Consider the following 23,042-nt stretch of genomic DNA (forward strand, 5'->3'; position numbering starts at 1 on the left):
TCTGTTGTGTCTAAAGTGCACCCTGACCAGACTTTTTTTTATTAAAAGATTATCTCAATTACAGCAAATTTGCATGAAATGCTTAGACTTTTCACTCTTTACAGTATTTGCATATAAATCACATATTCGATTTGTCAAAATGCATTTACAACACTGAATATAAAAGGACAAGGCTGTTTCAGATCAAATATAGAACTTCAACACAGTAGTAGAAAAATGAATTGAACAGTGCATAAAATCAGATTTGCAGATCTGCATACATACACAAACTGAAAACAGTGTTTTTTTTTACATTTCATGCACTTTGAGTCAGCATTATGAAATATAAAATGTAAAAGAAAGTATTTTCAGTCAGTGCTCAAGGCTCAGCACGTACATTAAGAGCATGCAAGTTATCGATCCCTCATTGGATTACTGTTTGTAATATAAATCCAGACCAGCATGGCTCTGCAGATGCAGTGGTCACATGTTCAGTGTAATACGATGTCCCATGAAAATGAAGGACCGTCTGAGCAGGATTGAACAAAGTGCTGCCAGTTTCAGCCGTAACCGTCGTTCCAGCCCATGACTTTGTCGTACTCGTGAATCCTCTGCTTGATGTGCGAGAGTTTGCTCTTCAGATACTCACATCTTTCCTTCTTCTCCAGAAATGAAGGATCCTTGAAACAAAACACAGTCGTAGACATAAATGAGACCATGAAGGGGGAGAACAAAATGCTCTCTCAATAACCGTTATTAAAATTGGTTCAACTGCATTCTACAAGCAAGCTGAACAACTAGTTTTTACAGTAATAGTTTATCCAAAAATGAAAATTTACTCATCCTCAGGCGTTGCATTTGGATAAATGTAGCATTCCATCACTTGCTCACCAATGGAGCAACTGCAGTGAATGGGTGCCGTCAGAATGAGAGTTCAAAGAGCTGATAAAAGCATTGCAATAATCCACACCACTCCAGTCTATCAATTAACATCTTAAGAAGCCAAAAGTTGTGTTTGTAAGAAACAAATCCATCATTAAGACAAAATATGTATATCATAATCCATAGTAACACTTCCTCCAGTGAAAAAGTTTGGAACAGTTTTTGCTTCTAAATGGTGCTTGATCTTGCGTATTTCTCTCCTTATTCAGATGAGACAACTTTTTCTTTAGCTCAAGCAGTATTATGGATTGGATTTATATTTTAGCTTAAAACAATGGTTGAAACAATAGCTAAAATATCTTAATGATGGATTTGTTTCTGACAAACACACAGCTTTTGGCTTCTCAAGACATTAATTGATGGACTGGAGTGCTGTAGATTACTTGTGGATTACTGTGATGTTTTTATCAGTTGTTTGGACTCTCTTTCTGATGGCACCCATTCACATCCATTGGTGAGCAAGAGATGGAATGCTACATTTCTCCAAATCTGATGAAGAAACAAGCTCATCTACAACTTGGATAGCCAGACTGTGAGCACATTTTCATTTTTAAATGCACTGTTAATGTTTCTTCAGTCCAGTTTGTTTGAGGTGCTAGAAAAAAAACACAGAAACAGAACTGCATGTCTTGACTGTGGCATGATATGTTTATTTTCCTGTGCTATCACTCAAAATATGGCTCAAACGGTCTTTATAGAGGAGCCACGGATGGTCTGAGTGACTACAGTTATTTCCTCCTCTTGAAAATACACAATGGGCCAAATCCTGTGGGAAAATCAGCCTCCGCCCCTTCCTCATCCTCCTTCCCTTTTTTCACTCCTCTCACACTTCACAATGTTATAAATCAGCAGGACAAAACCTACCAGCCTGTAAAGGCCCACACAGAATCTGCAGACTTGCAGACTGATTTAAAAAAAATAAAAAAAAATAAAAAGGATTTAAATATAGTAATATATGTTCAACTGAGCTGAGAGTGCTACACTTTTGGTAGGTGAATATGTAACCAAATTACCAACATTAACGCTTATCAAGTGTACACTTGTGCATGGTTTAAACTGTAAGAATAGCAATCTGACCCTCATGAATGTTAATGTGGAATGTATTCAACATTAAATTCCCAAAACAGAAGTATGAGGAACAAAATCACACAGCGAACGCTATCAGATCTATGATGCTGCAAGTGACAGAATGGCCTGTTAGGTATTTAAACAAAAAAAAAAGTTTTACGGTTGTTGTTTTTCTTAAACCATTAGTCGAATGAATGTTAGTAACTCACCATCTTCTTTCTCTGATATTCCTGCAGGATTTTGCTGATGCGATCACGCTCCTAAGATCAAAAATAAGAGATCTTTTTTAGATTTAGATTTATGCATTTAGCAGACACTTTTATCCAAAGCAACTTACAACAAATGCAGTGTGTAAAAGAATAAACAATATTCACAATATGCAATGCCAGGTTTATTAGACAACTAGATTTAAATAAAAAAAAAAAAAAAAAAAAAAGTAAACATGCTACGCATTCAACCCTGTGGCATTTATTAATATAAACTGCAGTACCTTTAAAAAGAGCAAGTCGCAATTTCTAAAGCTGAAGCATCAAAACATTTGTATAATGTTCTCCTAACATCCAACACGAAAAAATTGAGATAAAAAAAAAATAAAAATTCTAAATGAAAAAAATACACTGCCGTTCAAAATGATTTTTTTGTTTTTAACGAAATTCCTTATGCTCTTCAAGGCTGCATTTATTTAATTAAAAATATAAAAAAGGTAAAATTGTGAAATATTATTGCAATTTAAAATAACACTTTTCTATTTTAATATACTTTAAAATATAATTTATTTCTGTGGATCAAAGCTGAATTGTCACCATCATAACTCAGTGTCACATGATCCTTCAGAAATCATTCTAATATGCTGATTTATTATCAATATTGGAAACAGCTGTGCTGTTAAATTTTCTGGAACCTGTGATACCATTTTCAAAATTTCTGTGATTAATAAAAAGCTAAAAAGAAAGCAAAACATTCTAATAATATAAGTCTTTTTTATAAGCACAGAGAAAAATGTAAATAAAATTAAATTACAACTAACCATGTGGCTGGTGGGGTTTTGCGGCAAATTCTGCATCATCACATCCATCTCATCAAACTTCTTCAGTATCGCCTGAACTTCTACATGCAGTTCTTTATACTCAGAATACTGGTCGTTAAAAACGGCTTTATACTGGTCCCGCTGCTCATCCGTTCGGATAGCTGGATATTTACTGCAGGGGAAGACCAAACACAAATGTGAGCCTAATCATAGAGCAAAAGTACATCAAGGTCATATTGTGAGTTCTCTTTTAAGCAAATACTCACGCAATGTAGTCCGGCATTATCACAGGTTTAGGAGCGAGTCCAGCCGGAATATGGCCTTTCACAACTTTGGGCTTGGAGGCAGCAGGGGCGGCAGTTTGTGTGTGCTGTACCGGCGCTGAGACTGGCATCGGCTCCCTTGCACCATCAACAACCTGTTAGAGAGCATAGAGTGATATAAAATGATCAGAAATATTCTGTGACCATATCACATACTGACCCTTTACTAAGCCCCACCCACCTTCGTAATGTTTATTAATAGAGCACTGCAGGCCAATACCCAGAAACAAGCATTTTAGCACTTCTGGTTTAATTGTCCCGATGTCAGTGGGTTTTTGGTGAAATGTCTGAAATTAGGTCTGTGGTTACATCAGTGATACCCCCGTTGTGATTGTTTTTAAGGTTTCAATTGTCTTGAAAAAGGCTAACACGTAGCTGAATGGGACTACAGAGGCTGTCAGAGATATTAAACATCACTGAACAGGTAAATCCTATTGGGTTTCTGTCGAGGGAACCAGGGTGATGCTAATGTTTAGGCTGGTCTACAAAAATAGAAATAGTCATCATTGCAGCACTCTGTTGTGTAAAGATTCATGCTGATGCTTGTTTGTTGATGTTGAACATGGAATGCAGATGGATTAAGTAAAGTACCTCTGAAATAACTGAATAACATATGGATTAACATGCAATTAAAGGAGAAGTCCACTTCCAGAACAACAATTCACAAATAATTTACTCAGGATTTACTAGGATGTTGTGCATGCGTGACTGAGCGAATCACTCCCTGAGACGACTCGTTCTTCCCGAGTCACATTAAAGATTCATTCAAATTGATATTTTTCGAAAACAATGACCAATCGTTTTGCTAGATAAGACCCTTCTTCCTCGGCTGGGATCGTTTAGAGCCTTTGAAGCTGCATTTAAACTACATTTTGGAAGTTCAAAATCGGGACACCAATGAAGTCCATTATATGGAGAAAAATCCTGAAATTTTCCTCAAAAACCATAATTTCTTTACGACTGAAGACAAAAAGACATGAACATCTTGGATGACAAGGGGGTGAGTAAATTATTTGTAAATTGTTATTCTGGAAGTGGACTTCACCTTTAAATATGTATATAATTTGTACAATTTGTTACGTTAGTCGCCAAATTGGTTTCCAGGAAAGGCTACATGCAAAATGTCATATAGCAGATGGCAATGCACCATGGGTTAACATGAGAACAGACACAAAATAGAAAATACTTGCCAAATGCACATCAGCAGGAGAATCTCTTGTCTGCATCTATAAAACAAAAGTGGAGGTGGTTTTATTCATTTTTGCAACTATATTAGAGTTATTACAACTGATACTGGTGATACTGGCAATGACACATCATGATTAACAGCTATATATATATATATAAAAATCTACAAGTGTTCTAACTAAGTACGACATCATGATTTTGTTTGTTTAGTACAATATTACTATAGTTAAATCTAAAACATATGATTATATACATTAAAAATAATTTATTTCATAAGAAAATAAAATAATAAAATATACTTTTTTAATTTTAGCTAAATGGCAAAGTTTCCAAAGTTGCCAAAGTTTCACTTTTTTTTTTATTTTAGTGCCACGTAAAAAAAAAAAAAAATCTTGTAATTGCTACGAATTAATTCTCGTAACATTTCAACTTTATTCTTGAAACATTCCGGCTTTATTCTCGAAACATTCCGACATTCCGACTTTATTCTCGAAACATTCCGACTTTATTCTCGAAACATTCCGGCTTTATTCTCAAAACATTCCAGGCTTTATTCTCAAAACATTCCGACTTTCCGACTTTATTCTCGAAACATTCCGACTTTATTCTCAAAACATTCCGACTGTGTTCTCTAAAATGTGCCACTAAAACGCTGTCGCAGTGTACTAAATAAAAACTGAAATAAATTTTTTTTTAAAACTACAGACACAAAGAAAACCTAATAAAAATGACAAAAACATAGCAAACTTACTAAAACTTTAAGAAAAATTAAAATCGAAAAGTAAAACAAAAATAACATTCAAAATAACAATAAAAAACTTGATACTAAAATAGCATCTTGATACTAAAATAGCACTGTTTTGGTATATAGTATGCAATAGAAACAGAAACCTCACCTCCTGCCCGTTACGTTCTCGTAGTCGCCGAGCCGCTTCGTGCCGCCACAGTTTCAGACACACTATGGCTCCGACCAAGTACACAATCATGGTGAAGAACAGGAAAATAATGGCAGCCGTCTGCCCAGCCTCAGTGCGACAGAAAGCGCCATTGATGCCGTTATTGAAATACGGATAGTAGCAGAGTCCACCTCGAATGGTGTCATTCACATACACACAACCTGCCGCCAAAAACATGATCGCCAGAGCCAGGTTTATGAAGAACTCCGTTAAAGGCCACCAACTTGAATCCAGAAGGATAGTTCGATAGTACATGGTCATTCCCAAGACAAGTATGATAACGGTTACTATCCACGCCAATCCCGCCACTACTAGGATGAATGGCGTCTTGGGTCCGGTGTAGTAGGCGTTGCCTCCATAACCTCCATAACTTCCATAACTTCCATAACCTCCTCCGTAAGCCCCACCAGGCTGCGAGTATCCGAACATGTTATACCACTCATTGTCTTTATGAATGTAGGCACAAACGCAAGCAAAAATCGCTGCTCCAAGAAGCAGCTCGACGCAACCTAGAATACGTAAAAGTCCAGCCCAAGACTTCATGTAGGCGTAGCGCTGGTTGTATTCCTCAACTTTTTCGCTGTATGTCAAAGCTGTATGGCCACCAATAGACTCTACAGGGTTGCCGCCCAACAGCATTGCTTCGCGCTCTTTACGCGAGTTATAGCTGCCTCCGGATCCGCCGTACGGGTCGCGATAGGAACCGGGAACTGACGGCGAGTGCGGCGGAGAACAACGAACGCCGTTAGTGGTCGTGTTCTTTTCATTCGAACCCAACATTGATTTCAGCTTGCTGCTTCTGCTGCTGGACCTGAAGAAGTTCTTCCATGAGTCTGGGATGAAACGGTGGACGGGTTTGATGTCGATAGCCGAGTCCTCGTTGTCCTCACTTCCACTAGGGTCAAATTCAGGGCCTATCGGTGGCTGGTCCGGTAGGGGAGGTGGTGGAAGTGGTTCGGAGTATAAAGAGTCAGATGTCCTGTAATCAGTCAAGTCGTGAAGACTCGGAAGCGAGCCTGAGGATCCGTCGTAGTAGTGGGGCATGTTTCGGACACAACGCCGAATGGAAACTCCTCCAGAATTTGCGATTATCCCTAGGGGAACATGAAGTAAACAGGCTTAAAAGAGAAGTTCACTTCCAGAACAGAAATTTACAGAATTTACTCACCCCCTTGTCATCCAAGATGTTCATGACTTTCTTTCTTCAGTCGTTAAAAAAAAAAAAAAAAAAAAAAAAAAAAAAAAAAAATTGTTTTTTGAGGAAAAAAAAATCAGGAATGTTCTCTGTATGGTGGACTTCTATGGTTCCTGTGAGTTTAAACTTCCAAAATGCAGTTTAAATGCAAAGGGCTCTAAACGATCCCAGCCAAAAAAGAAGGGTGTTATCTAGCAAAACGATTGGTTATTTTCTAAAAAAAAAAATTGACAATTTATATACTTTTTAACCTCAAATGCTTGTCTAGCTATGTGTGAACTCTTTACAGTTAGGGTATGTTGAAAAACTCCCATCTCATTTTCTCCTCCAACTTTAAAATCGTCCTATGTTTTACCTTTTTTTTTTGTAAAAGGTGTGACCCTCTTTGCGCATTCACTTCGTAAACACTGGGTCAGTACTTCTGCAGCAATGTAGGATGATTTTGAAATTAGAGAAGAAAATGAAATGGGTGTTTTTCTACATACCCTAATTGTACAGAGTTCACGCAGAGCTAGACAAGACGAGCATTTGAGGTTAAAAAATATATAAATTGTCCATTTTTTTAGGGTTCTATTAGAGCCCTTTGAAGCTGCATTTAAACTGCATTTTGGAAGTTCAAACTCAAGGGCACCATTGAAGTCCACTATTTGGAGAGAAATCCTGAAATGTTTGCCTCAAAAAACAATTTCTTTATGACTGAAGAAAGAAAGACATGAACATCTTGGAAGACCAAGTGAGTAAATTATCTGTAAATTATTGTTCTGAAAGTGAACTTCTCCTTTAAGAAACGATCTGGAAAACTAGTTTTAGTTCTTGTAGATTAGTGGTTCTCAACTGGTGGTTTGTGACCCAGGTCACAGGTCTGTTCTGAACAATGCAAATGACTAGTTTGGAGTCTGTAGAGAGTGAGAGTCTTTTATGTAAAAATCTAGGCCTTGAAGCAAAACCAGTTGAGAACCACTATTATAGACAATGACGAATGGCGTCCCCTCCAGAATATGCAATTATACCTAAAGGAACATGAAGCAAAAAGGTTTAGGAAAAGATCTAGGAAACTAGTTTTAGTTCTCGTAGATTTGCAGTTCTCAACTGGTGTTTTGTGACCCAGGTCTGTCCTGAACAATGCAAATGACTATAAGTAAGCAAAGCTTAAGTTTAAGATTTGGATTTTTTGCAACAAACCTACTCTACAGTTGTTCAAGCATCTGCATTTTATTTTTGTCTATTTGCCAAGATAACAAACAAGTAGATTTATTAACTTTCAAATAGGAGGAACTCCTAATTTCCCTAACCTTTGTTGTTGACGTCAAAGGAAGTGCATCCAATCAAACACTGTTGCATATTAAATGCATTTTTGCTAACTTCTGCATCAGTTACGGTACAGTTTAGAGACATCAGCTGATGTGCAATGTAAATCCTGGGTCTTCAAGCAAAACCAGTTGAGAACCACTGTTATAGAGTAGATATTGTGTGCTAGACCATGTAAATATAAATATAAACTGTAGCAAAATATTCAAAACTGTCTGCTTGCATATTGTTTCTTCTACCCACTGATGATTTTATCCACTTATGTTGCAGGAAATGCCTCTTTACAAGTGAAAGAGTGCAAGAAAAAGCTAAAGCATGAAGATATTATGCAAAAACCCTTTTCCAAAGCAGATAAGAGAAAATCGACACACAACCACCATTCGGGATACCAGGAAGCGGTACAAGAAACAAATTCCTGAGGAGCAACAGTGTCTAAGGCTAATTGGAATCATATTTTAAGTACGTGTATGCAATAGTGTAGAGTCAGAAACTAGAACTGCTATGTGGGTCAATTATACGCTTTAGCATAATTATGCTAAAATATTTGACTGTGTAATCCTACGAGTAACCAAGTATTCCAAAGACGAGTGATAAATGTTCAAATATATTAAACTATGTACAATATATGTTCTCGGACACAGGTGCTCCCCAGGTCAGGCGGTCCAACTTTGTAACCTGAACATAGCAGCGACTGAAACAGTAACCCGTCATCCACTAGCAAGAGAGTTAACTCTAAACCCACAGTAGATACGACTGCAACCCAAACATTTACGACACAGATAAAATCAAGACAACCACAGAGACAGATATGAACATGCCTGGTTAAGAACTAGACGTCTGATTGGGTAATCATAGACTACTAACGCTGCGTCAACAGCATAAAATAAAGAAAACAACAATCTCCATGTTACGTTCTTCCTTAAGCATAGTTAACCTAATGAAAAAAGAGAAAAGCATTACGAATGAGAAGAAAACAAGACATTTTTATAGAATACCTTTCACACGCCTTTCTCACTGAGCAAGACTTACATTGGCCTTGAGTTTAGTGTGTAAAACTTCATTTGATATATGTCAATCCAAAGGCCTGAAAGGCAATAGCAAGAAGTGATAAAGTTATATATTAATATAGGCAATCAATACATTCATGAAAAGCCATCTACATCATACGAGACTAACAAAAAGTACTAAAAGGTAGCAAAATAATGCCATGTTTTTGAACATGGTAAATATATGTATGATATATATAAATACCATAGTACGTCGTTTTTTGTGGAATGCTGGCAGTAAGTCAACAATGTAACTAATTAGCAGTAATGAATAATACAACATGTTCGCGACATTTAAAATTCTACAATGTATCTACTGATACATTCCATGCTAAACTGATACAATGTTGCACTGCGTGAACGCGGGATCAACAGAAAATGTTTGTTATTTATCCTAAATAGTGCGTAGATCCATATTCAAAAGTAACATATCTGCTTTATTTAAGACATATTACAAATATAAAGCGCAAGAACGCTTAGTAAACTAGAACCAAACAACATAACAACAACCGCACTGACATACAGATGTGTTTAGAATAAAACAACAACGATCACATCCTCAGAAATGTATTTTAGTTTTAAAACATAAGGGTATAACACATAAGGATTAAATGATCAACTTTAAGGATGGTTTCGTCTTACCTTTTCCACTCTCAAAGAGGTTTTTGTTTCCCTACATTTTTTTTCGGAAAACAAGCACACACACAGGTTTGGAAAGTTGTACCACGTGACGCAGCCTATCCCTGCGCGTGACGTCAGCAGGGACTTGAAGACTTTACCTGAAGAGGGAGATGAAACTTTGATCTGCTCTCATAATTCATTATGAACTACTTTATGCTTCTCTCAGGTTGTAAGATCAATGACGACATTGACTGAAACTGGTGACTAATGTCACGCTGAAAATGCGCAGACTTCCAGGTGACATAATTTGCATGATCTTTATCATGGACAGGTAGCCTGTATTCTTTTTTTGGTGTACACAATAGAATAATATAATACATTACTTATGTAATTATTAATGTAAAGTAGTAATAACCGTGCACACTGGGAATAATAACAATATTGAACAAAGATATACTGAATAAATCACACACGTGACTCACTTCAGGAAGAGTTTGTGGTTCCTCTTATACTATAAAGATGCCATTTATAATCAAATCAGAAAGTGGATATGGGGAGTGCCATGTTGTGGTGCCAGCTTCAATCTATGTCATGTTTTATTGTTTTTTTTTTTTTTTTAAACAATGGTTTGACCTAAATTTCTGTGATTGACACATTTGCAATTCATCAGTATTGTGCAGTCACATCTTACTTACTCTGCATTGTTTTCTGGGAAAAACAAAATGCTGATTTTATTGTGTTTACTTTGTAAACAAGAGTTATCTCTTCATGTGCTGTCAGTGTGATTCATTTCCAAGTATCTTATATATTTCCAAGTATCGATAAACTTGAAAAGACAAGAGACAATGACTTTCAGCTGACACATGGAAACCATTTTGTATTCAGTAGGTTGAGGAACTTAAGAAGCACATAGAGGAAGAATCTGTGGAAATATATTCAGTACCTGCTATAGAACAAGGTATAGTATTGTTCAGGTGAAAACAAAACTCTTTTGCAACCCAAAAAATTGAGACGAAGAAGATTAAAAGTTTGAAAAGCATTAGTTATTTGTGCCTCAAATTAGTATGATCTGTAATAAACGTTTGCAACACCCTTCTTGTGTCATACTGCTAAAACACTCTGAGTGATTTGCAAACTATTGTCTTTTTATGGTCCACCTCATGGCAATGATTAACTATGAATAGGAAATCGTTCAGTAACAGCTGAATGCTCTTAAGGACTAACTTTTAATTTTAAATGGTCTGTGTATTTGTGTTGTTGCAGTTATCACTAAAAATAAACAAAAAATAAAAACTGGATAAAATATTGAAGTATTATACATGAACATCCCAGCTAAAAGGGAACAGTTTTAGAACTTTTGCTAATGGTTTGATCTTTAAGAACAAACATTCTTCCAATACCCATAATAGTTGTGTGGTTTTTAATAGTCTTATACTCTAAAAAATGCTGGGTTAAAAACAACCCAGTGATGGGTGAAATATGGACAAACCCAGTGATTGTTTTGTGAATACATTGTTTTGGCCCAGCGGTTTGGTTAAATGTTTAACCCAACCTTCTGGGTAGTTTTATTGTTATTGCTTAAAATTACTACACTTCTTGCTTAAAATGAACCAGAACAGGTTGGAAATTAACATTTATTAATAAGTTAAATAAATATTAAATAATTATTTTTAAGTTGCTTATTAATAAATGTTTACCTTTTGATTATTGCTGATGCCTCTACACTCTAAAAAAAATGCTGGGTTATTTTTTTTTTTTTACCCAAATGCTGGGTATAGCTTGTTGGGTCATTTTATTGGGTTGTTTTTTAATATTTTTACCCAGGTGCTGGGTTCCACTTGTTGGGTCATTTTATTGAGTTATTTAAATATTTTTTAACCATGTGCTGAATCGTTTTTCTGTAACTAAGTTGCTGGGTCATTTTTAACGCTGGGTTATTTTTTACTACCCATTTTTTTATGTCTAAAATGCTTGTTAAACAAGTTTAAATGTATGTAATATTGTAACCTATGCTGTATTCACCCAAATAAATTCAGTTTGTCTTGTATTTTGTCAATGTGTTCTTGCTTAATTTTAAATGTTAATCTTTTGATTATTGCTGTTGCCTCTAGTAATTCTGTGTGTTTTTTCACACAAGTTCAAGTCCATTTTAAGCCAGCAATATAATACTTTTTAAACAATAGCTGACTTAAATAAAATAACCATGCATGTTTGGTAAAAACATTAACCAGATGGGTCAAAATAACCCAACAATTTTAACCCAGCGCTGGGTTGCCAAATAACCCAAACTGGGTTGCTTTTAACCCAGCATTTTTTGAGTGTTGTAATTATGTGTCTGGTTTTTAATTTACAACCTATTTTGGGTTCATTTCAAGCCACCCATATGGTTATTTTTAAGCAGTAGTTGAGTTAAATAAAACTACCTAGAAGCCTGGGTTAAATATTTAACCCAACCGCTGGATCAAAACAACCCCGTCTGGGTTTGTCCATTTCACACAGACCTAGTATGTATTTAACCTAGCATTTTTTAGCACAAAAACATTTATACATCATTTATGGAACTTTTTAAAATGAAACATGTTAATTGGACATTTGTTTAACATTTTAAAAATGTTACTTATTTTAGAATGTTCATTCAAAACTAAGGTTCTAATAATGTTTGCAAAATTATTAAATGTTCCCTTAACATTTGCATAGGCAAGAAAACATTTTAACTTACAACATATTTTCGTTAACTGGAATTCCCTTAGTCTAATATTTTCTCTAATGTTTGCATACACAAGAAAAAATATTTTAAAGTTTTTGAAAGTTCAAAGGGCACTCAGAAATAATGTTTTTATCCACATTATTTTTCCTTAAAAGTGGTAAAATTGTAAAATTTATGGGTCTGGCTGCCAGTCTCGTCCAGCTATTTTTAACTGTACAACACAACTCGTTTTACTGCTTGATATTGCAAATTGGTGTGTTTTACCATATTATTTTAATGTATTATCTTAATTATGAACACACTGGTTTGTAGTGCAAACAGTTTTACCGTTTCCTGCAAGTTGTTATTCTTCCTTATTTTCCTGTAGCAGCTATGAACCGGAAGTCTCGCCCACAGGCTTATTTTCGCGTTTAAGAATAGTAAGTTAAATTATAACTTAAGACATTCGAATTTAACGTGGATGAACGAGGTTGTGATGGAATGATTTATTGTCTTTATAAATGCACTAGATCATGTAATTTCGCTAATCACTCACAACTTTCAAAACTGTTTTATGTATTTTAGTTCTTTTCCCCCCGAAAAGACGTTTCGTAAGTTAATGAACAATAGTACAATCCATTAAACACGTTATACTTCATTCTCTCACAGACTCATTTTTATTCCTGTCAGAAATGAAATACGATGCTTCCCTGATGAGGGTTTATAATTCAGTGTGGAAAAAAATAGTACGCGTCCCCTTTAAACAGCGAGTCTTGCGCCGGGTGGAAATGGTCGCTCACGCAGTCGACTGTGGAATTTACTGAGGAAAAAGAAAACATTAGCTAGCTGCTAACAGTGAAATACATTAACATTTGGTCTGAATACAGCCAACAGAGGAGGACGACTGGACAATGACACATATTAAGGTAGCTAACGAAGCGAAATGATATCGTAAAAAATAATATTCCAGTCACCCTGGTTGTATTTATGTTTGTGTGTGGTTAGACGCTAACGGCTAGAAGCTAGTTAGCAGATTGCTAATGATAACTGAACAGCTAATACAACTTTATGAAAATAAGTGACAGTTTATTTTTGATATTTAAGGGTTGAAGTTAAGAAAGCTATATTATTGTGTGCTAAACGGGTTGAATGGTGTGCTTTATTCGTTTTAGACAATGCAGTGAGTTGGTAAATGACAATCATATGGGTAATTAGAGACTTTATTTTAGCTAATTTATGGTGTTATTATTAATATTGAAAATTAGAAGACTAGTAAGCACTAAGTGAACATTATCCTGTTCATTTAGATGAATAATTAACAGCCCTTTCGAAACAAAGATTGATATCGTAGCTCATGACAGAGAAATGCTAACGTTAGTTACCATATTCTAAGTGTATTGTTTTTGTATTTATATTTTTTTCTTTATAAGGTATCGTTTACAATGTGTTCTTTGTCAAATCTGCGATTTGCACTGTAGACCTGGAGAAATCACACTTCCATTTTTCACTTTAGTAAATCACAGCAAACTAAACATGTGAAACATTAACTGTGAATTTAGATGTTGAAAATATTCAATCTTACATTTATACAAATATTCAACATTGAGCAGTAGCCATATATATTTGTCCCAACCGTTAACTTATTTGTATTTGAGTATTGAGAAAAGCTCGTCTATTTGTTTTGTTATTTTGTCATCAGGGTCAGTAACTACTAAGTCATATTCCAAGTAGGAGAAATGTCAGATTTGGGTTGGTGGGGGAGAAAGGTATGATTTTTAACTTGTGGTTCTGTCTCATCTGCCCCAGTTTCTCTGCAGGGGTAAGTGAGGTGTATCGTACCCCGTCCTAGGATGGACAGTTATTTTAAGGCTGCTGTGTGTGACCTGGACAAGCTTTTGGACGACTTTGAACTCAATGCAGGTTTGAGACTTTGCTTTCATGATAATACAGTATTACGAATTTGAATTTTGCACAGAATTAATGGGCACAGCAATTTCTTTATGGTGAGTTAATGTAAATTCGGTCACTAAGTTCAAAATACATTCCATATTTTGTAGTTATATCATAAGTTTTATAATATCATGTTGGTTGCTTAACTTAAATTAAGTGTGTGTGCTATATACTATGGGACAAAAGTTTGGAATAATGAAGTTTTTATGTTTTTGAAAAATTCTGAAATATTAAAAAATGTAAATAACTATTCTCAATCTATGTTAAATATTTAAATATATGTATTTCATGATGTTTTAAAAAACAAATTTATTCTTTTGATGACAAAGCTGAATTTTCAGCATCATTACTCCAGTCTTGAGTGTCACAAAAATATGGTGATTTGCTGCTAAATTATTTTTATTTATTATTGATTCTCAATTATTAATAATTTTTTTTTTCGTATTATTATCAGTGTTGAAACTGAGTTCATTTTGCTTGCCCCAAACCGCCAAAGTATGAAACATCACAAATGTTTATAGTATTGATAATAATCAAAAATGTTTCTTGAGCAGAGAATTGTTCTTTTAAATTACAATAATATTTGCCATATATATATATATATATATATATATATATATATAATGTATATATGTCTGTATATATGTATGTTTATATGTATATATGTGTGTATGTATGTATGTATGTATGTGTGTGTATGTATGTATATATATATATATATATATATATATATATATATATATATATATATATATATATATATATATATATATATATATATATATATAGATATATATAGATATATATATAAAAAATTCAAAAAGTTAAGATTTTAATGTTTTTTTTAAGAAGTGTTTTCTGCTCACCAAGCCTGCATTTATTTGATCCAAAGTACAGTAAAAGCAGTGAAATATTTTTATATTTATGTATTTGAAATATTTTTAATATTTTAAATTACCGTTTTCTGTTTTAATGTTTACAATTTATGTTTACTATTTGAATATATTTCACAATGTAATTTATTCCTGTGATTTCAAAGCTGACTTTTTAGCATCATTACTCCAGTCACATGATCCTTCAGAAATCATTCTAATATTCTGATTTGCTGCTCTAAAATATATTATTATTATTATTTTGAAAATAGATGAGCAGAATTGTTTTCAGGTTTCTTTGATGAATAGAAAGTTTAGAAGAGAAGCATTTATCTGAAATAGAAATCTTTTGTAGCATTACAAATGTCTTAATCATCACTGTTGATTATTTGAAAGAATTGAAAGAATTGAAGAACTGAAAGCATCCTTGCTAAATAAAAGTATTAATTTATGTAATTTCTTGGTAAACAAAAAATGTACTTTTTGTTTCAGATAAAATGATGATCTTTCGATTTTTCTATTCATCAAAGAATCCTGAAAAAAATAAAATAAAAAATGTTTCTTGAACAGCAAATGAGCATATTAGAATGATTTCTGAAAAAAATGTCATGTGACACCGATGACTGGAGTAATGATGCTGAAAAGCTTTGATCATAGGAATAAATTGCATTTTAAAATATATTCAAATAGAAAGCGGTTATTTTAAATAGTAAAGACATTTCACAGTATTACTGCTTTAGATGTATTTTGGATCTTCTTTACTTCTCTGCTTCTTTAAAAAAACACATTAAATTCTTACTTTTCAGAAACTTTTCACTGGTAGTGTATATAACGTGCAACAATATATCTTATATATGTTGTCTGATCTTATCATTTTTGCCAGTTTTATGATTATACATTTATTTTGATTGTTTTATTATAATTGATGATTTCATGTTAGCTTCATTATAAATTAATATGATGTTTCACTTTATTTTCAGAGGAGCTTGAGTGCCAGCCCACCACATTTGTAAGCCCTCCTTGTCCAGACTCCACGATCGTCCCTAGTCACCATTTGGACCTTCAGAGCTTCATACCAGAGCAACACACAGTCTCACAAACACTCCCAGATGTCAATGCTCTGCATTATGGACTTACATCACAAAGTATTACCTTAAACCAAAAAGATTCCTATTCAAATGAACGGCCGCTCACAGGTGTGGACCTCCTGTCCTCCGTCGACAGCAGAAGCATCAAAAGTTCGGCTCCACCCTGTCCAGACCGTTCGCTGAAGCCAGTGTGTGATCTGGTGAATGATACGGGTTCTGCAAATCATCAGCAGGCTGATAGTCAGGAGGACTTTAAAGAGTTGGACGTTCCTGAGAAACAAACTAATGAGGAGCTGCTGGTGGACTTTGACAGTCCTGTCGATGCTTCTAACCCTGGTGAATTACCAAAACAAGACTCTGAGATTAATTATAACTCCTTCAGTCTGCTGGATGTCATATTACCAGCTGTTGGTGACTCGCATGGTTCAAGTAACATCACTCCTTTGGAGTGCAATCTGAGTGAAAGTTCTTGTCCTGAAGAATCAAACTCCAACGATCAGAACAGTTCAGAACAGGTCTTGGTGGACGAGGAAGATGTTAGTAATTCAGTTCCTCATTCTACAGATGAAGCTATTTCAGCAACCAGTGAAGAGCATGCTGTATTGCTCCAACCAGACCCAACAGATGCCCAACTGTCTGAAGATCTTAGTGTCAAAAATCCAGAGGATTCAACTGGAAGTCCTTCAGAGAAGGAATCTTCTCTATCTTGCTTGCCGATGGCCGTATCTATGTGTGGATCCCTTGTGGCATCTTTAGACCCACAGGCAGCAGTGACTGAAACCAAAGATGATGCTGAACTGGAAAGAAATTCAGCGATACAAGAGGCTGAAGAGTTAATTCTTCCGTTAGAAGAACCAACACCTCCGTTCTCCTCCAACAGGCCTGATTCCTCACCTGAAGATGAACCTGAGCTAGTCCAAATCATGTCGAACACAGAAAGGGCGACTGCTGTGTCGGGCCATTACCCTGAAAGAAACTTTAAACGCAACCTGTCGCCGACAGAGAAAGAGTTGTGTGAAAGCAACCCATCTCCGCCCTATTCAGAAAGCCCGAATTATTCCTACGATTTCAGTATCGCCAATGATTACCTTCCTGAAAGTGACCAGACGGTGATGATGGTCACAGACGAGGAGCTGGATGCCTTTCTGATGGGTCAGGGTGTGAACACTGACGCAGGTGCGGAAAAATTCGTTGATGACGGTTTTTCGGAATTTAATGGAAACGGCGAAGGCTTTTTAGATGAGGAGCTGCAGAGCTGTAAAGTTGAGACGTTTGCTTCTCCTGAGAGCGATGGTTCACTTCAATATCTGGAGGAGAGCGAAAGTTCGAACGTTTCTTCTTCATCTCAGGAGAGCAGTCCGCTGAGGACAGACACCTCGCAAACTATTAGCCACGGAAATGCAACCAGCCCTGTTGAGATTCAATCAGTTTGCGTCCCCAACCAAGACTCAAATTACGGCGGGGCGAGACCAAAGCAGCTGTCCAACCAAACCGTACGACCTCCATCTGAAAGACACCGAACCGGGCATGTTGAACCTGATGTGCCAGGTGTTTCTGCGGAGAATGGTTCGCAGGTTTCTCCCAACCAGGATGAAAATAACTGTGAACCTCCTTCTTATCAGCAATATGATCCTGGTTACGGCCATGATGAGCTTTCAGAGCCTCCACCATACCCAGGAGAGAGTTCTGATCCACCAGCAAACGAGGCTGAGGGTCTGGGGTCAAAGCAGCCCCCTTGGGTGCCGGACTCTGAGGCTCCTAACTGCATGAATTGTGACCAAAAGTTTACCTTTACCAAGAGGAGACATCATTGCAGAGCCTGTGGGAAGGTAAGTTTGTTGTCTCTCAGTGTCAGTAGCGAGTACAGCAAAAAAAAAAAATATATACACTACTTTTCAATTTTTTTTTTAAGAAATGAAAGATACATTTTCACTACCAGTCAAAAGTTTTTTGAGCAGTACGTTTTTAATGTATTTAAAAGAAGGGTCTTCTGCTCACCAGGCCTGCATTTATTTGGTCCAAAGTACAGCAAAAACAGTAAAATTGTGAAATATTTTTACTATTTAAAATAACTGTTTTCTGTTTGAATATGTTTTAAAATGTAATTTATTTCTGTGATTTCAAAGCTGACTTTTTAGCATCATTATTCCAGTCACATGATCCTTCAGAAATGATTCTAATATTCTGATTTGCTGCTCTAAAACATTTATTATTGTAATTAAAATGTTAAAAACAACCAAGTAGATTTTTTCCAGGTTTCTCTGAATAGAAAGTTCAGAAGAGTAGAATTAATCTAAAATAGAACTCTTTTGCAACATTATAAATGCCTTTATCATCACTTTTGATCAATTTAAAGCATTAATTTCTATCATTTCTTTTCCACATATACTGATTCCAAGCTTTTGAATGGCATAGTGTATAATGTTAGAAAAGCTTTTTGTTTCATATAAATGCTGATCTTTGGATCTTTCTGTTCATCAAAGAATTCAGAAAAAAATACTGTTTTAAATTAATAAAAAATGTTTCTTGAGCAGCAAATTAGCCTATTAGAATGATTTCTGAAGAATCATGTGACACTGAAGATTGAAGTAATGATGCTGAAAATTCAGCATTGGTCACAGAAATAAATGCCATTTTAACAATATATTTACACGGAAAACAGCTATTTTAAATTGTATTTTTGAGCAAATAAATGTAGCCTTGCTAAGCAGGAAAGTCAAACATTTAAAAAAAATCTTAACTGCCCCAAACATGTGAACTTTAGTAATTAAATGTTTAATGTATTGATATAATACATTCATAATAATAATAATTAACTGCAGTAGTATTATGATGTATTTTACAGCGCAATATGGCTGGATGTATGTAAACACCTGGTAAAAAAAAAAAAAAAAAAGATTGTTACAAAATTGATTATTTATATCTGTCTCAAATCAATCTAATTAGTGCACGCTTAAGTATTTATTGAACCGAACCTGTGACCACAGAAGCGTGATACAAACTGAACCCTGATTGATTTTACCTGTACATTTTTAATCAAAAAAATTAGACAAATATATTACGTATTAAAAAAAGAAATCTCACAAAACGCCAAACTTTTATTTTATTGTATTTTATTTTAAACTCTGATCAATATTTCATGTCCATTTATTATTTATCAGGTTAGTATCCTCATAATAAGCAAGATGTACAGTCAGTCATTATTTAAAAATAAACCACTTTACATTTGGATCCTGATCACCCTGTCAGCGTTTATTTGGCATATATGAACTTAATTAGAGTTTTAATAATGTGTTTGCTTCAGTTCTTAAAGTGACTTTGTAACTTTGTGTAGTAGTTGAGTGTGCCCTGACTTTTGGAGGTGAAAGGCAAATAACCGCAGTGTGAATCAATGAATTAACATGCAGTCAGCTGTGCTGATTTCGACCAAAGGTCTGTGACACAATCCTGCCATTGTGTTCTCGTTTATTTATAACCACAGGAAAGCCTTAAACCTGTAGTCCACTGCCTTAGACAGAAAACTACTCATTTTATCCATTGGTGTGAGCTCTTTTCATTACGTCAGTGTGTGGTTTATTCTGCTCTGGGGGTGCTAAATATAGAGGCAGATTTGCCGGGTCAGCAGAATGTATTTTTAGCGCTGATATAGTTTCCCGCTTGAATTGCTGCACTGAGTTGCTGTTTTCAAGACATATTTGGCCAATAAATAAAATGGGTTAAGGGACACCAGAGAGTTTTCTCCAGGTTTATGTTTGATGAAGTACTGCATTTATCCAGTGTTTGAGTGAGTAATGGTGTCTGCTTTGCAGGTGTACTGTGCAAACTGCTGCAACCGCAAATGCAGACTGAAATATCTGGACAAAGAGGCCAGGGTTTGTGTCATCTGCCATGTTACCATTCAGAGAGGTGAGTGCTAAATCACTTTAATGTACTCCCCCGCTGGCTTAATAAAAACTAATTCAATATTTTCAAGTGGATGCAATGCACTGTGTTCCTTCAAAACATCTATTATAAACCAAACATTAAAAGGATAGTTGACGCAATCATGAAATTTTGCTGAAAAGGTACTCACTCACAAGCCATCTACAGATTTAGAGAAATGTAGCATTTCATCACTTGCTCACCAATGGATTCTCAGAATGAAAGTCCAAACAGCTGATAAAAATTAACATCTTGTGAAGTGAAAAGTTGCCAGATGTTAATTGATGGACTGGAGTGGTGTGGATTATTCTGGTGTTTTTATTAGATTTTTGGACTTTCATTCTGATGGCACCCATTCACTGCAGTGGATCCATTGGTGAGCAAGTGATGCAATGCTATTTTTCTGCAAATGAAGAAACAAACTAATCTACATCTTGGATGACCTGAGGGTTAATACATTTTCAGCAAATTAGCATTTTTGGGTGATCTTTTTTTTTTTTAAATTTTTTTCTTTAAAGGCCTGACAGTCTGTGGCAGTAGTTCATGTCAGTGTAGAAATGGGTCATATGAACCATAGTTTATTTTTAGCTGGTGTAATGTGATAAACAAACTAGGTTGAGGAAAAACTAGGGATGCTCATTTTAACCGGTTAACCGTTAACCGACAGAAAAATTTGACCGATTTATACTATTAGTTAAACGGTTTAAAAGGTCATTTAATTTTTTGTTTTATTTCAGTAATTTATCAAAATATTTTAAAATGTTTGCTGGATGGTTAAAATAATAACATTGCATTTTTGAGAGGAAAAAAAAGAGATACATCGCGAAAGTCACATTTTATTATTACAAGACAAGCCAAAATTAATTCATTTAGGCTACAGCAAAACTGAAACTAAAGTTGGGTCTCTCATACAACACAAATCTAAATGTTTCTATATTCGAGATGTATTTGAATACATTTGAATCAAATCTTTGTGCTTTTGTAAAATAAAGAAAAATAGGATGCCTATGCGCAACATCCTATTAGGATCTGTACTGGAATTAGTTCATCTTATGGGGCTGTCACGTGATGAACGAACGACTCAAACCCGAAAACTTGTCAGATAAGAGGTGAGGTGAGCTAATCATAGACTAAAGACCCAGGTAAACAATGAATTAATCTTTTCTGTTTCTTATAGCATTATAGTTTTGTCTTGTTTGTAGTGTGATCAACGTTTGTGTAAGCAGTAGATGTGTTAGGGAGGTAACATGTAACATTTTAATTATATTTTGCTAAAATGAACGAAATTTCAAAAAGATTTTTTTGAAATTACTAAAGATTTGTTCATTTTGCTGAACGAGACTCAAAGGTCCGAGTCGGTAAAATTAGCCGAACTTTCCATCGCTACTGCGAATCAGTTCATCGTCTGTGTACTCCGGCTCAGAAAGGTAGAGAATGGTAAAAAACTCCATCTTATTTTCTCCTACAACTTCAGAATCGTCCGACATCGTTGTACCTTTCTGTTTGTAAACAGTGTTTGCCTTACTTGCACTTTGTTAGTCTTTGCACATTCGCTTTGTAAACACTGGGTCTCTAGTTCCATGTGACCTTTCGACGTGATTCAGTAGTTCGTAGTGTCGTTAATGTGCATCTCAGAGTCTGTGCTACACAAGCTTTTGTGCTTAAAAACAAATTTTGATTTTTCAAAAAAATGACCGATCATTTCACTAGATAAGACCCTGCTTCCTCGGCTGGGATCGTTTCGAGCCTTTTGAAGCTGCATTTAAACTACATTTTGGAAGTTCAAAATCGGGGGCACAATTGAAGTCCATTATATGGAGAAAAATCCTGAAATGTTTTCCTCAAAAACCATAATTTCTTTACGACTGAAGGCAGAAAGACATGAACATCTTGGATGACAAGGGGGTGAGTAAATTATTTGTAAATTGTTGTTCTGGAACTGGACTTCTCCTTTAACATTTCAGACAACTCTGTTTGACTAGTTAGGACAACATTTGGGGTAATTTTGTTGGTCTGACAAGGGTTTTTATGTCGTTTCAAGAAAATAGCATTTTTTTCTAAATGTTTGGTAAACTGGAAAACATTTTAAAGTTTTTAATTAAATAAGTGTATTTTATTTAATTCAAGCGTTACTACTTTAATTTCAATTAGCAATGATAACACTTGCTCACTTGCATCCCTTTTAAAAGAAGCAGATCCCCAACCTTTTAATTTGTGTCCAACTTTTTTGTGGACCAAACATCAGAAGCTCTTTTATTTTTCAAGGGCTGATTTAATGGAGAAGATCAAGGCTTTATTTATTTATTTATTTATTTATTTTGTCCTGGATGGTCTATAAAAAGAGGCTGGCACGCGGTGTGTGGCCGAGCGTGCGGTCCATTTGCACATTAAAAAGGACATTCATCACAGAGCGTCAGTGCTCTGAGTCGCCAGCCAGCTCTCGCAGGGTTTGGTGCAGGGCTGGGTGGAGCCAGGGCACTGGTGCATGTCCTTGAGTGTGTGTTTGTGTGTGTGGTGTAGGACCCACCTGGTGCAGTATTCGTGACACACTCTCTCTCATTCACTCTCCGGGATGAGGAATAGAGTTAGACACACACATAAACACACACACATCTCGTCTTCAGACGAGGAGGGTTTGTCACCACTCTCAGCCCAGGGCGGCCATTTAATACGACCTCTGTGCGTGCGTGTGATGGACGGACTGAGCTCGCACTCACAGCCAGAGACGTTCGCCTGGTCCAGGACAGACGAGAACTCAGTGTGAGCTTGCGGAAGTGAGCTGCGCCCCGTCCGGGATGAGAGAGGCTCAAGGATGCGCCCTCCTCCTTCTCGTTCAGCAGCAAGGGGGACACTTCCTCCTTCGCTCGGCGCA

General features: G+C 35.7%; 2 protein-coding genes across 6 annotated transcripts in view; one reads left to right on the forward strand and one right to left on the reverse strand.

Annotated features, from left to right (window-relative positions):
* marveld2a (MARVEL domain containing 2a) lies at positions 1-9,836 on the reverse strand. 3 transcript variants are annotated; one of them, XM_051120192.1, is made up of 9 exons: positions 9,675-9,836; positions 9,016-9,070; positions 8,805-8,920; positions 5,424-6,577; positions 4,530-4,565; positions 3,283-3,434; positions 3,017-3,188; positions 2,199-2,249; positions 1-659 (listed from the first exon to the last, which is right to left on the reverse strand). In XM_051120192.1, the coding sequence occupies exons 4-9, from the start codon at positions 6,525-6,527 to the stop codon at positions 540-542; spliced, it is 1,635 nt and encodes a 544-aa protein (XP_050976149.1). In that variant the 5' UTR covers positions 6,528-6,577; positions 8,805-8,920; positions 9,016-9,070; positions 9,675-9,836; the 3' UTR covers positions 1-539. The 3 variants fall into 3 exon arrangements, with proteins under 3 accessions (XP_050976149.1, XP_050976148.1, XP_050976150.1); XM_051120191.1 differs by lacking the exon at positions 8,805-8,920; XM_051120193.1 differs by lacking the exon at positions 8,805-8,920 and having other exon boundaries at positions 8,982-9,070.
* A 3,268-nt stretch (positions 9,837-13,104) lies between these two features.
* Positions 13,105-23,042, forward strand: part of zfyve16 (zinc finger, FYVE domain containing 16) — a 28,847-nt gene continuing 18,909 nt past the window's right edge. For all 3 annotated transcript variants that reach the window (XM_051120944.1, XM_051120946.1, XM_051120947.1), the window contains exons 1-4: positions 13,105-13,265; positions 14,146-14,259; positions 16,142-18,078; positions 20,059-20,155. In XM_051120944.1, the coding sequence (XP_050976901.1) occupies positions 14,190-14,259; positions 16,142-18,078; positions 20,059-20,155 (2,104 nt within the window). In that variant the 5' untranslated portion in view covers positions 13,105-13,265; positions 14,146-14,189. The remainder of the gene's footprint in view (positions 13,266-14,145; positions 14,260-16,141; positions 18,079-20,058; positions 20,156-23,042) is intronic.

This window comes from Labeo rohita, chromosome 10 (assembly GCF_022985175.1).
Source record: "Labeo rohita strain BAU-BD-2019 chromosome 10, IGBB_LRoh.1.0, whole genome shotgun sequence".
Classification (NCBI taxonomy): Eukaryota; Metazoa; Chordata; class Actinopteri; order Cypriniformes; family Cyprinidae; genus Labeo; species Labeo rohita.

What these genes read in the sequence shown, in the direction of transcription:
- marveld2a (XM_051120191.1), bottom strand. Translation starts at nt 6,527, where the DNA reads ATGCCCCACTACTACGACGGATCCTCAGGCTCGCTTCCGAGTCTTCAC. An exon ending in GAGAACGTAACGGGCAGGAG is followed by an intron (nt 4,566 to 5,423) that starts GTGAGGTTTCTG and finishes TTTGTTTTATAG; the next exon opens with ATGCAGACAAGAGATTCTCC. An exon ending in AAAACCCCACCAGCCACATG is followed by an intron (nt 2,250 to 3,016) that starts GTTAGTTGTAAT and finishes TTTTGATCTTAG; the next exon opens with GAGCGTGATCGCATCAGCAA.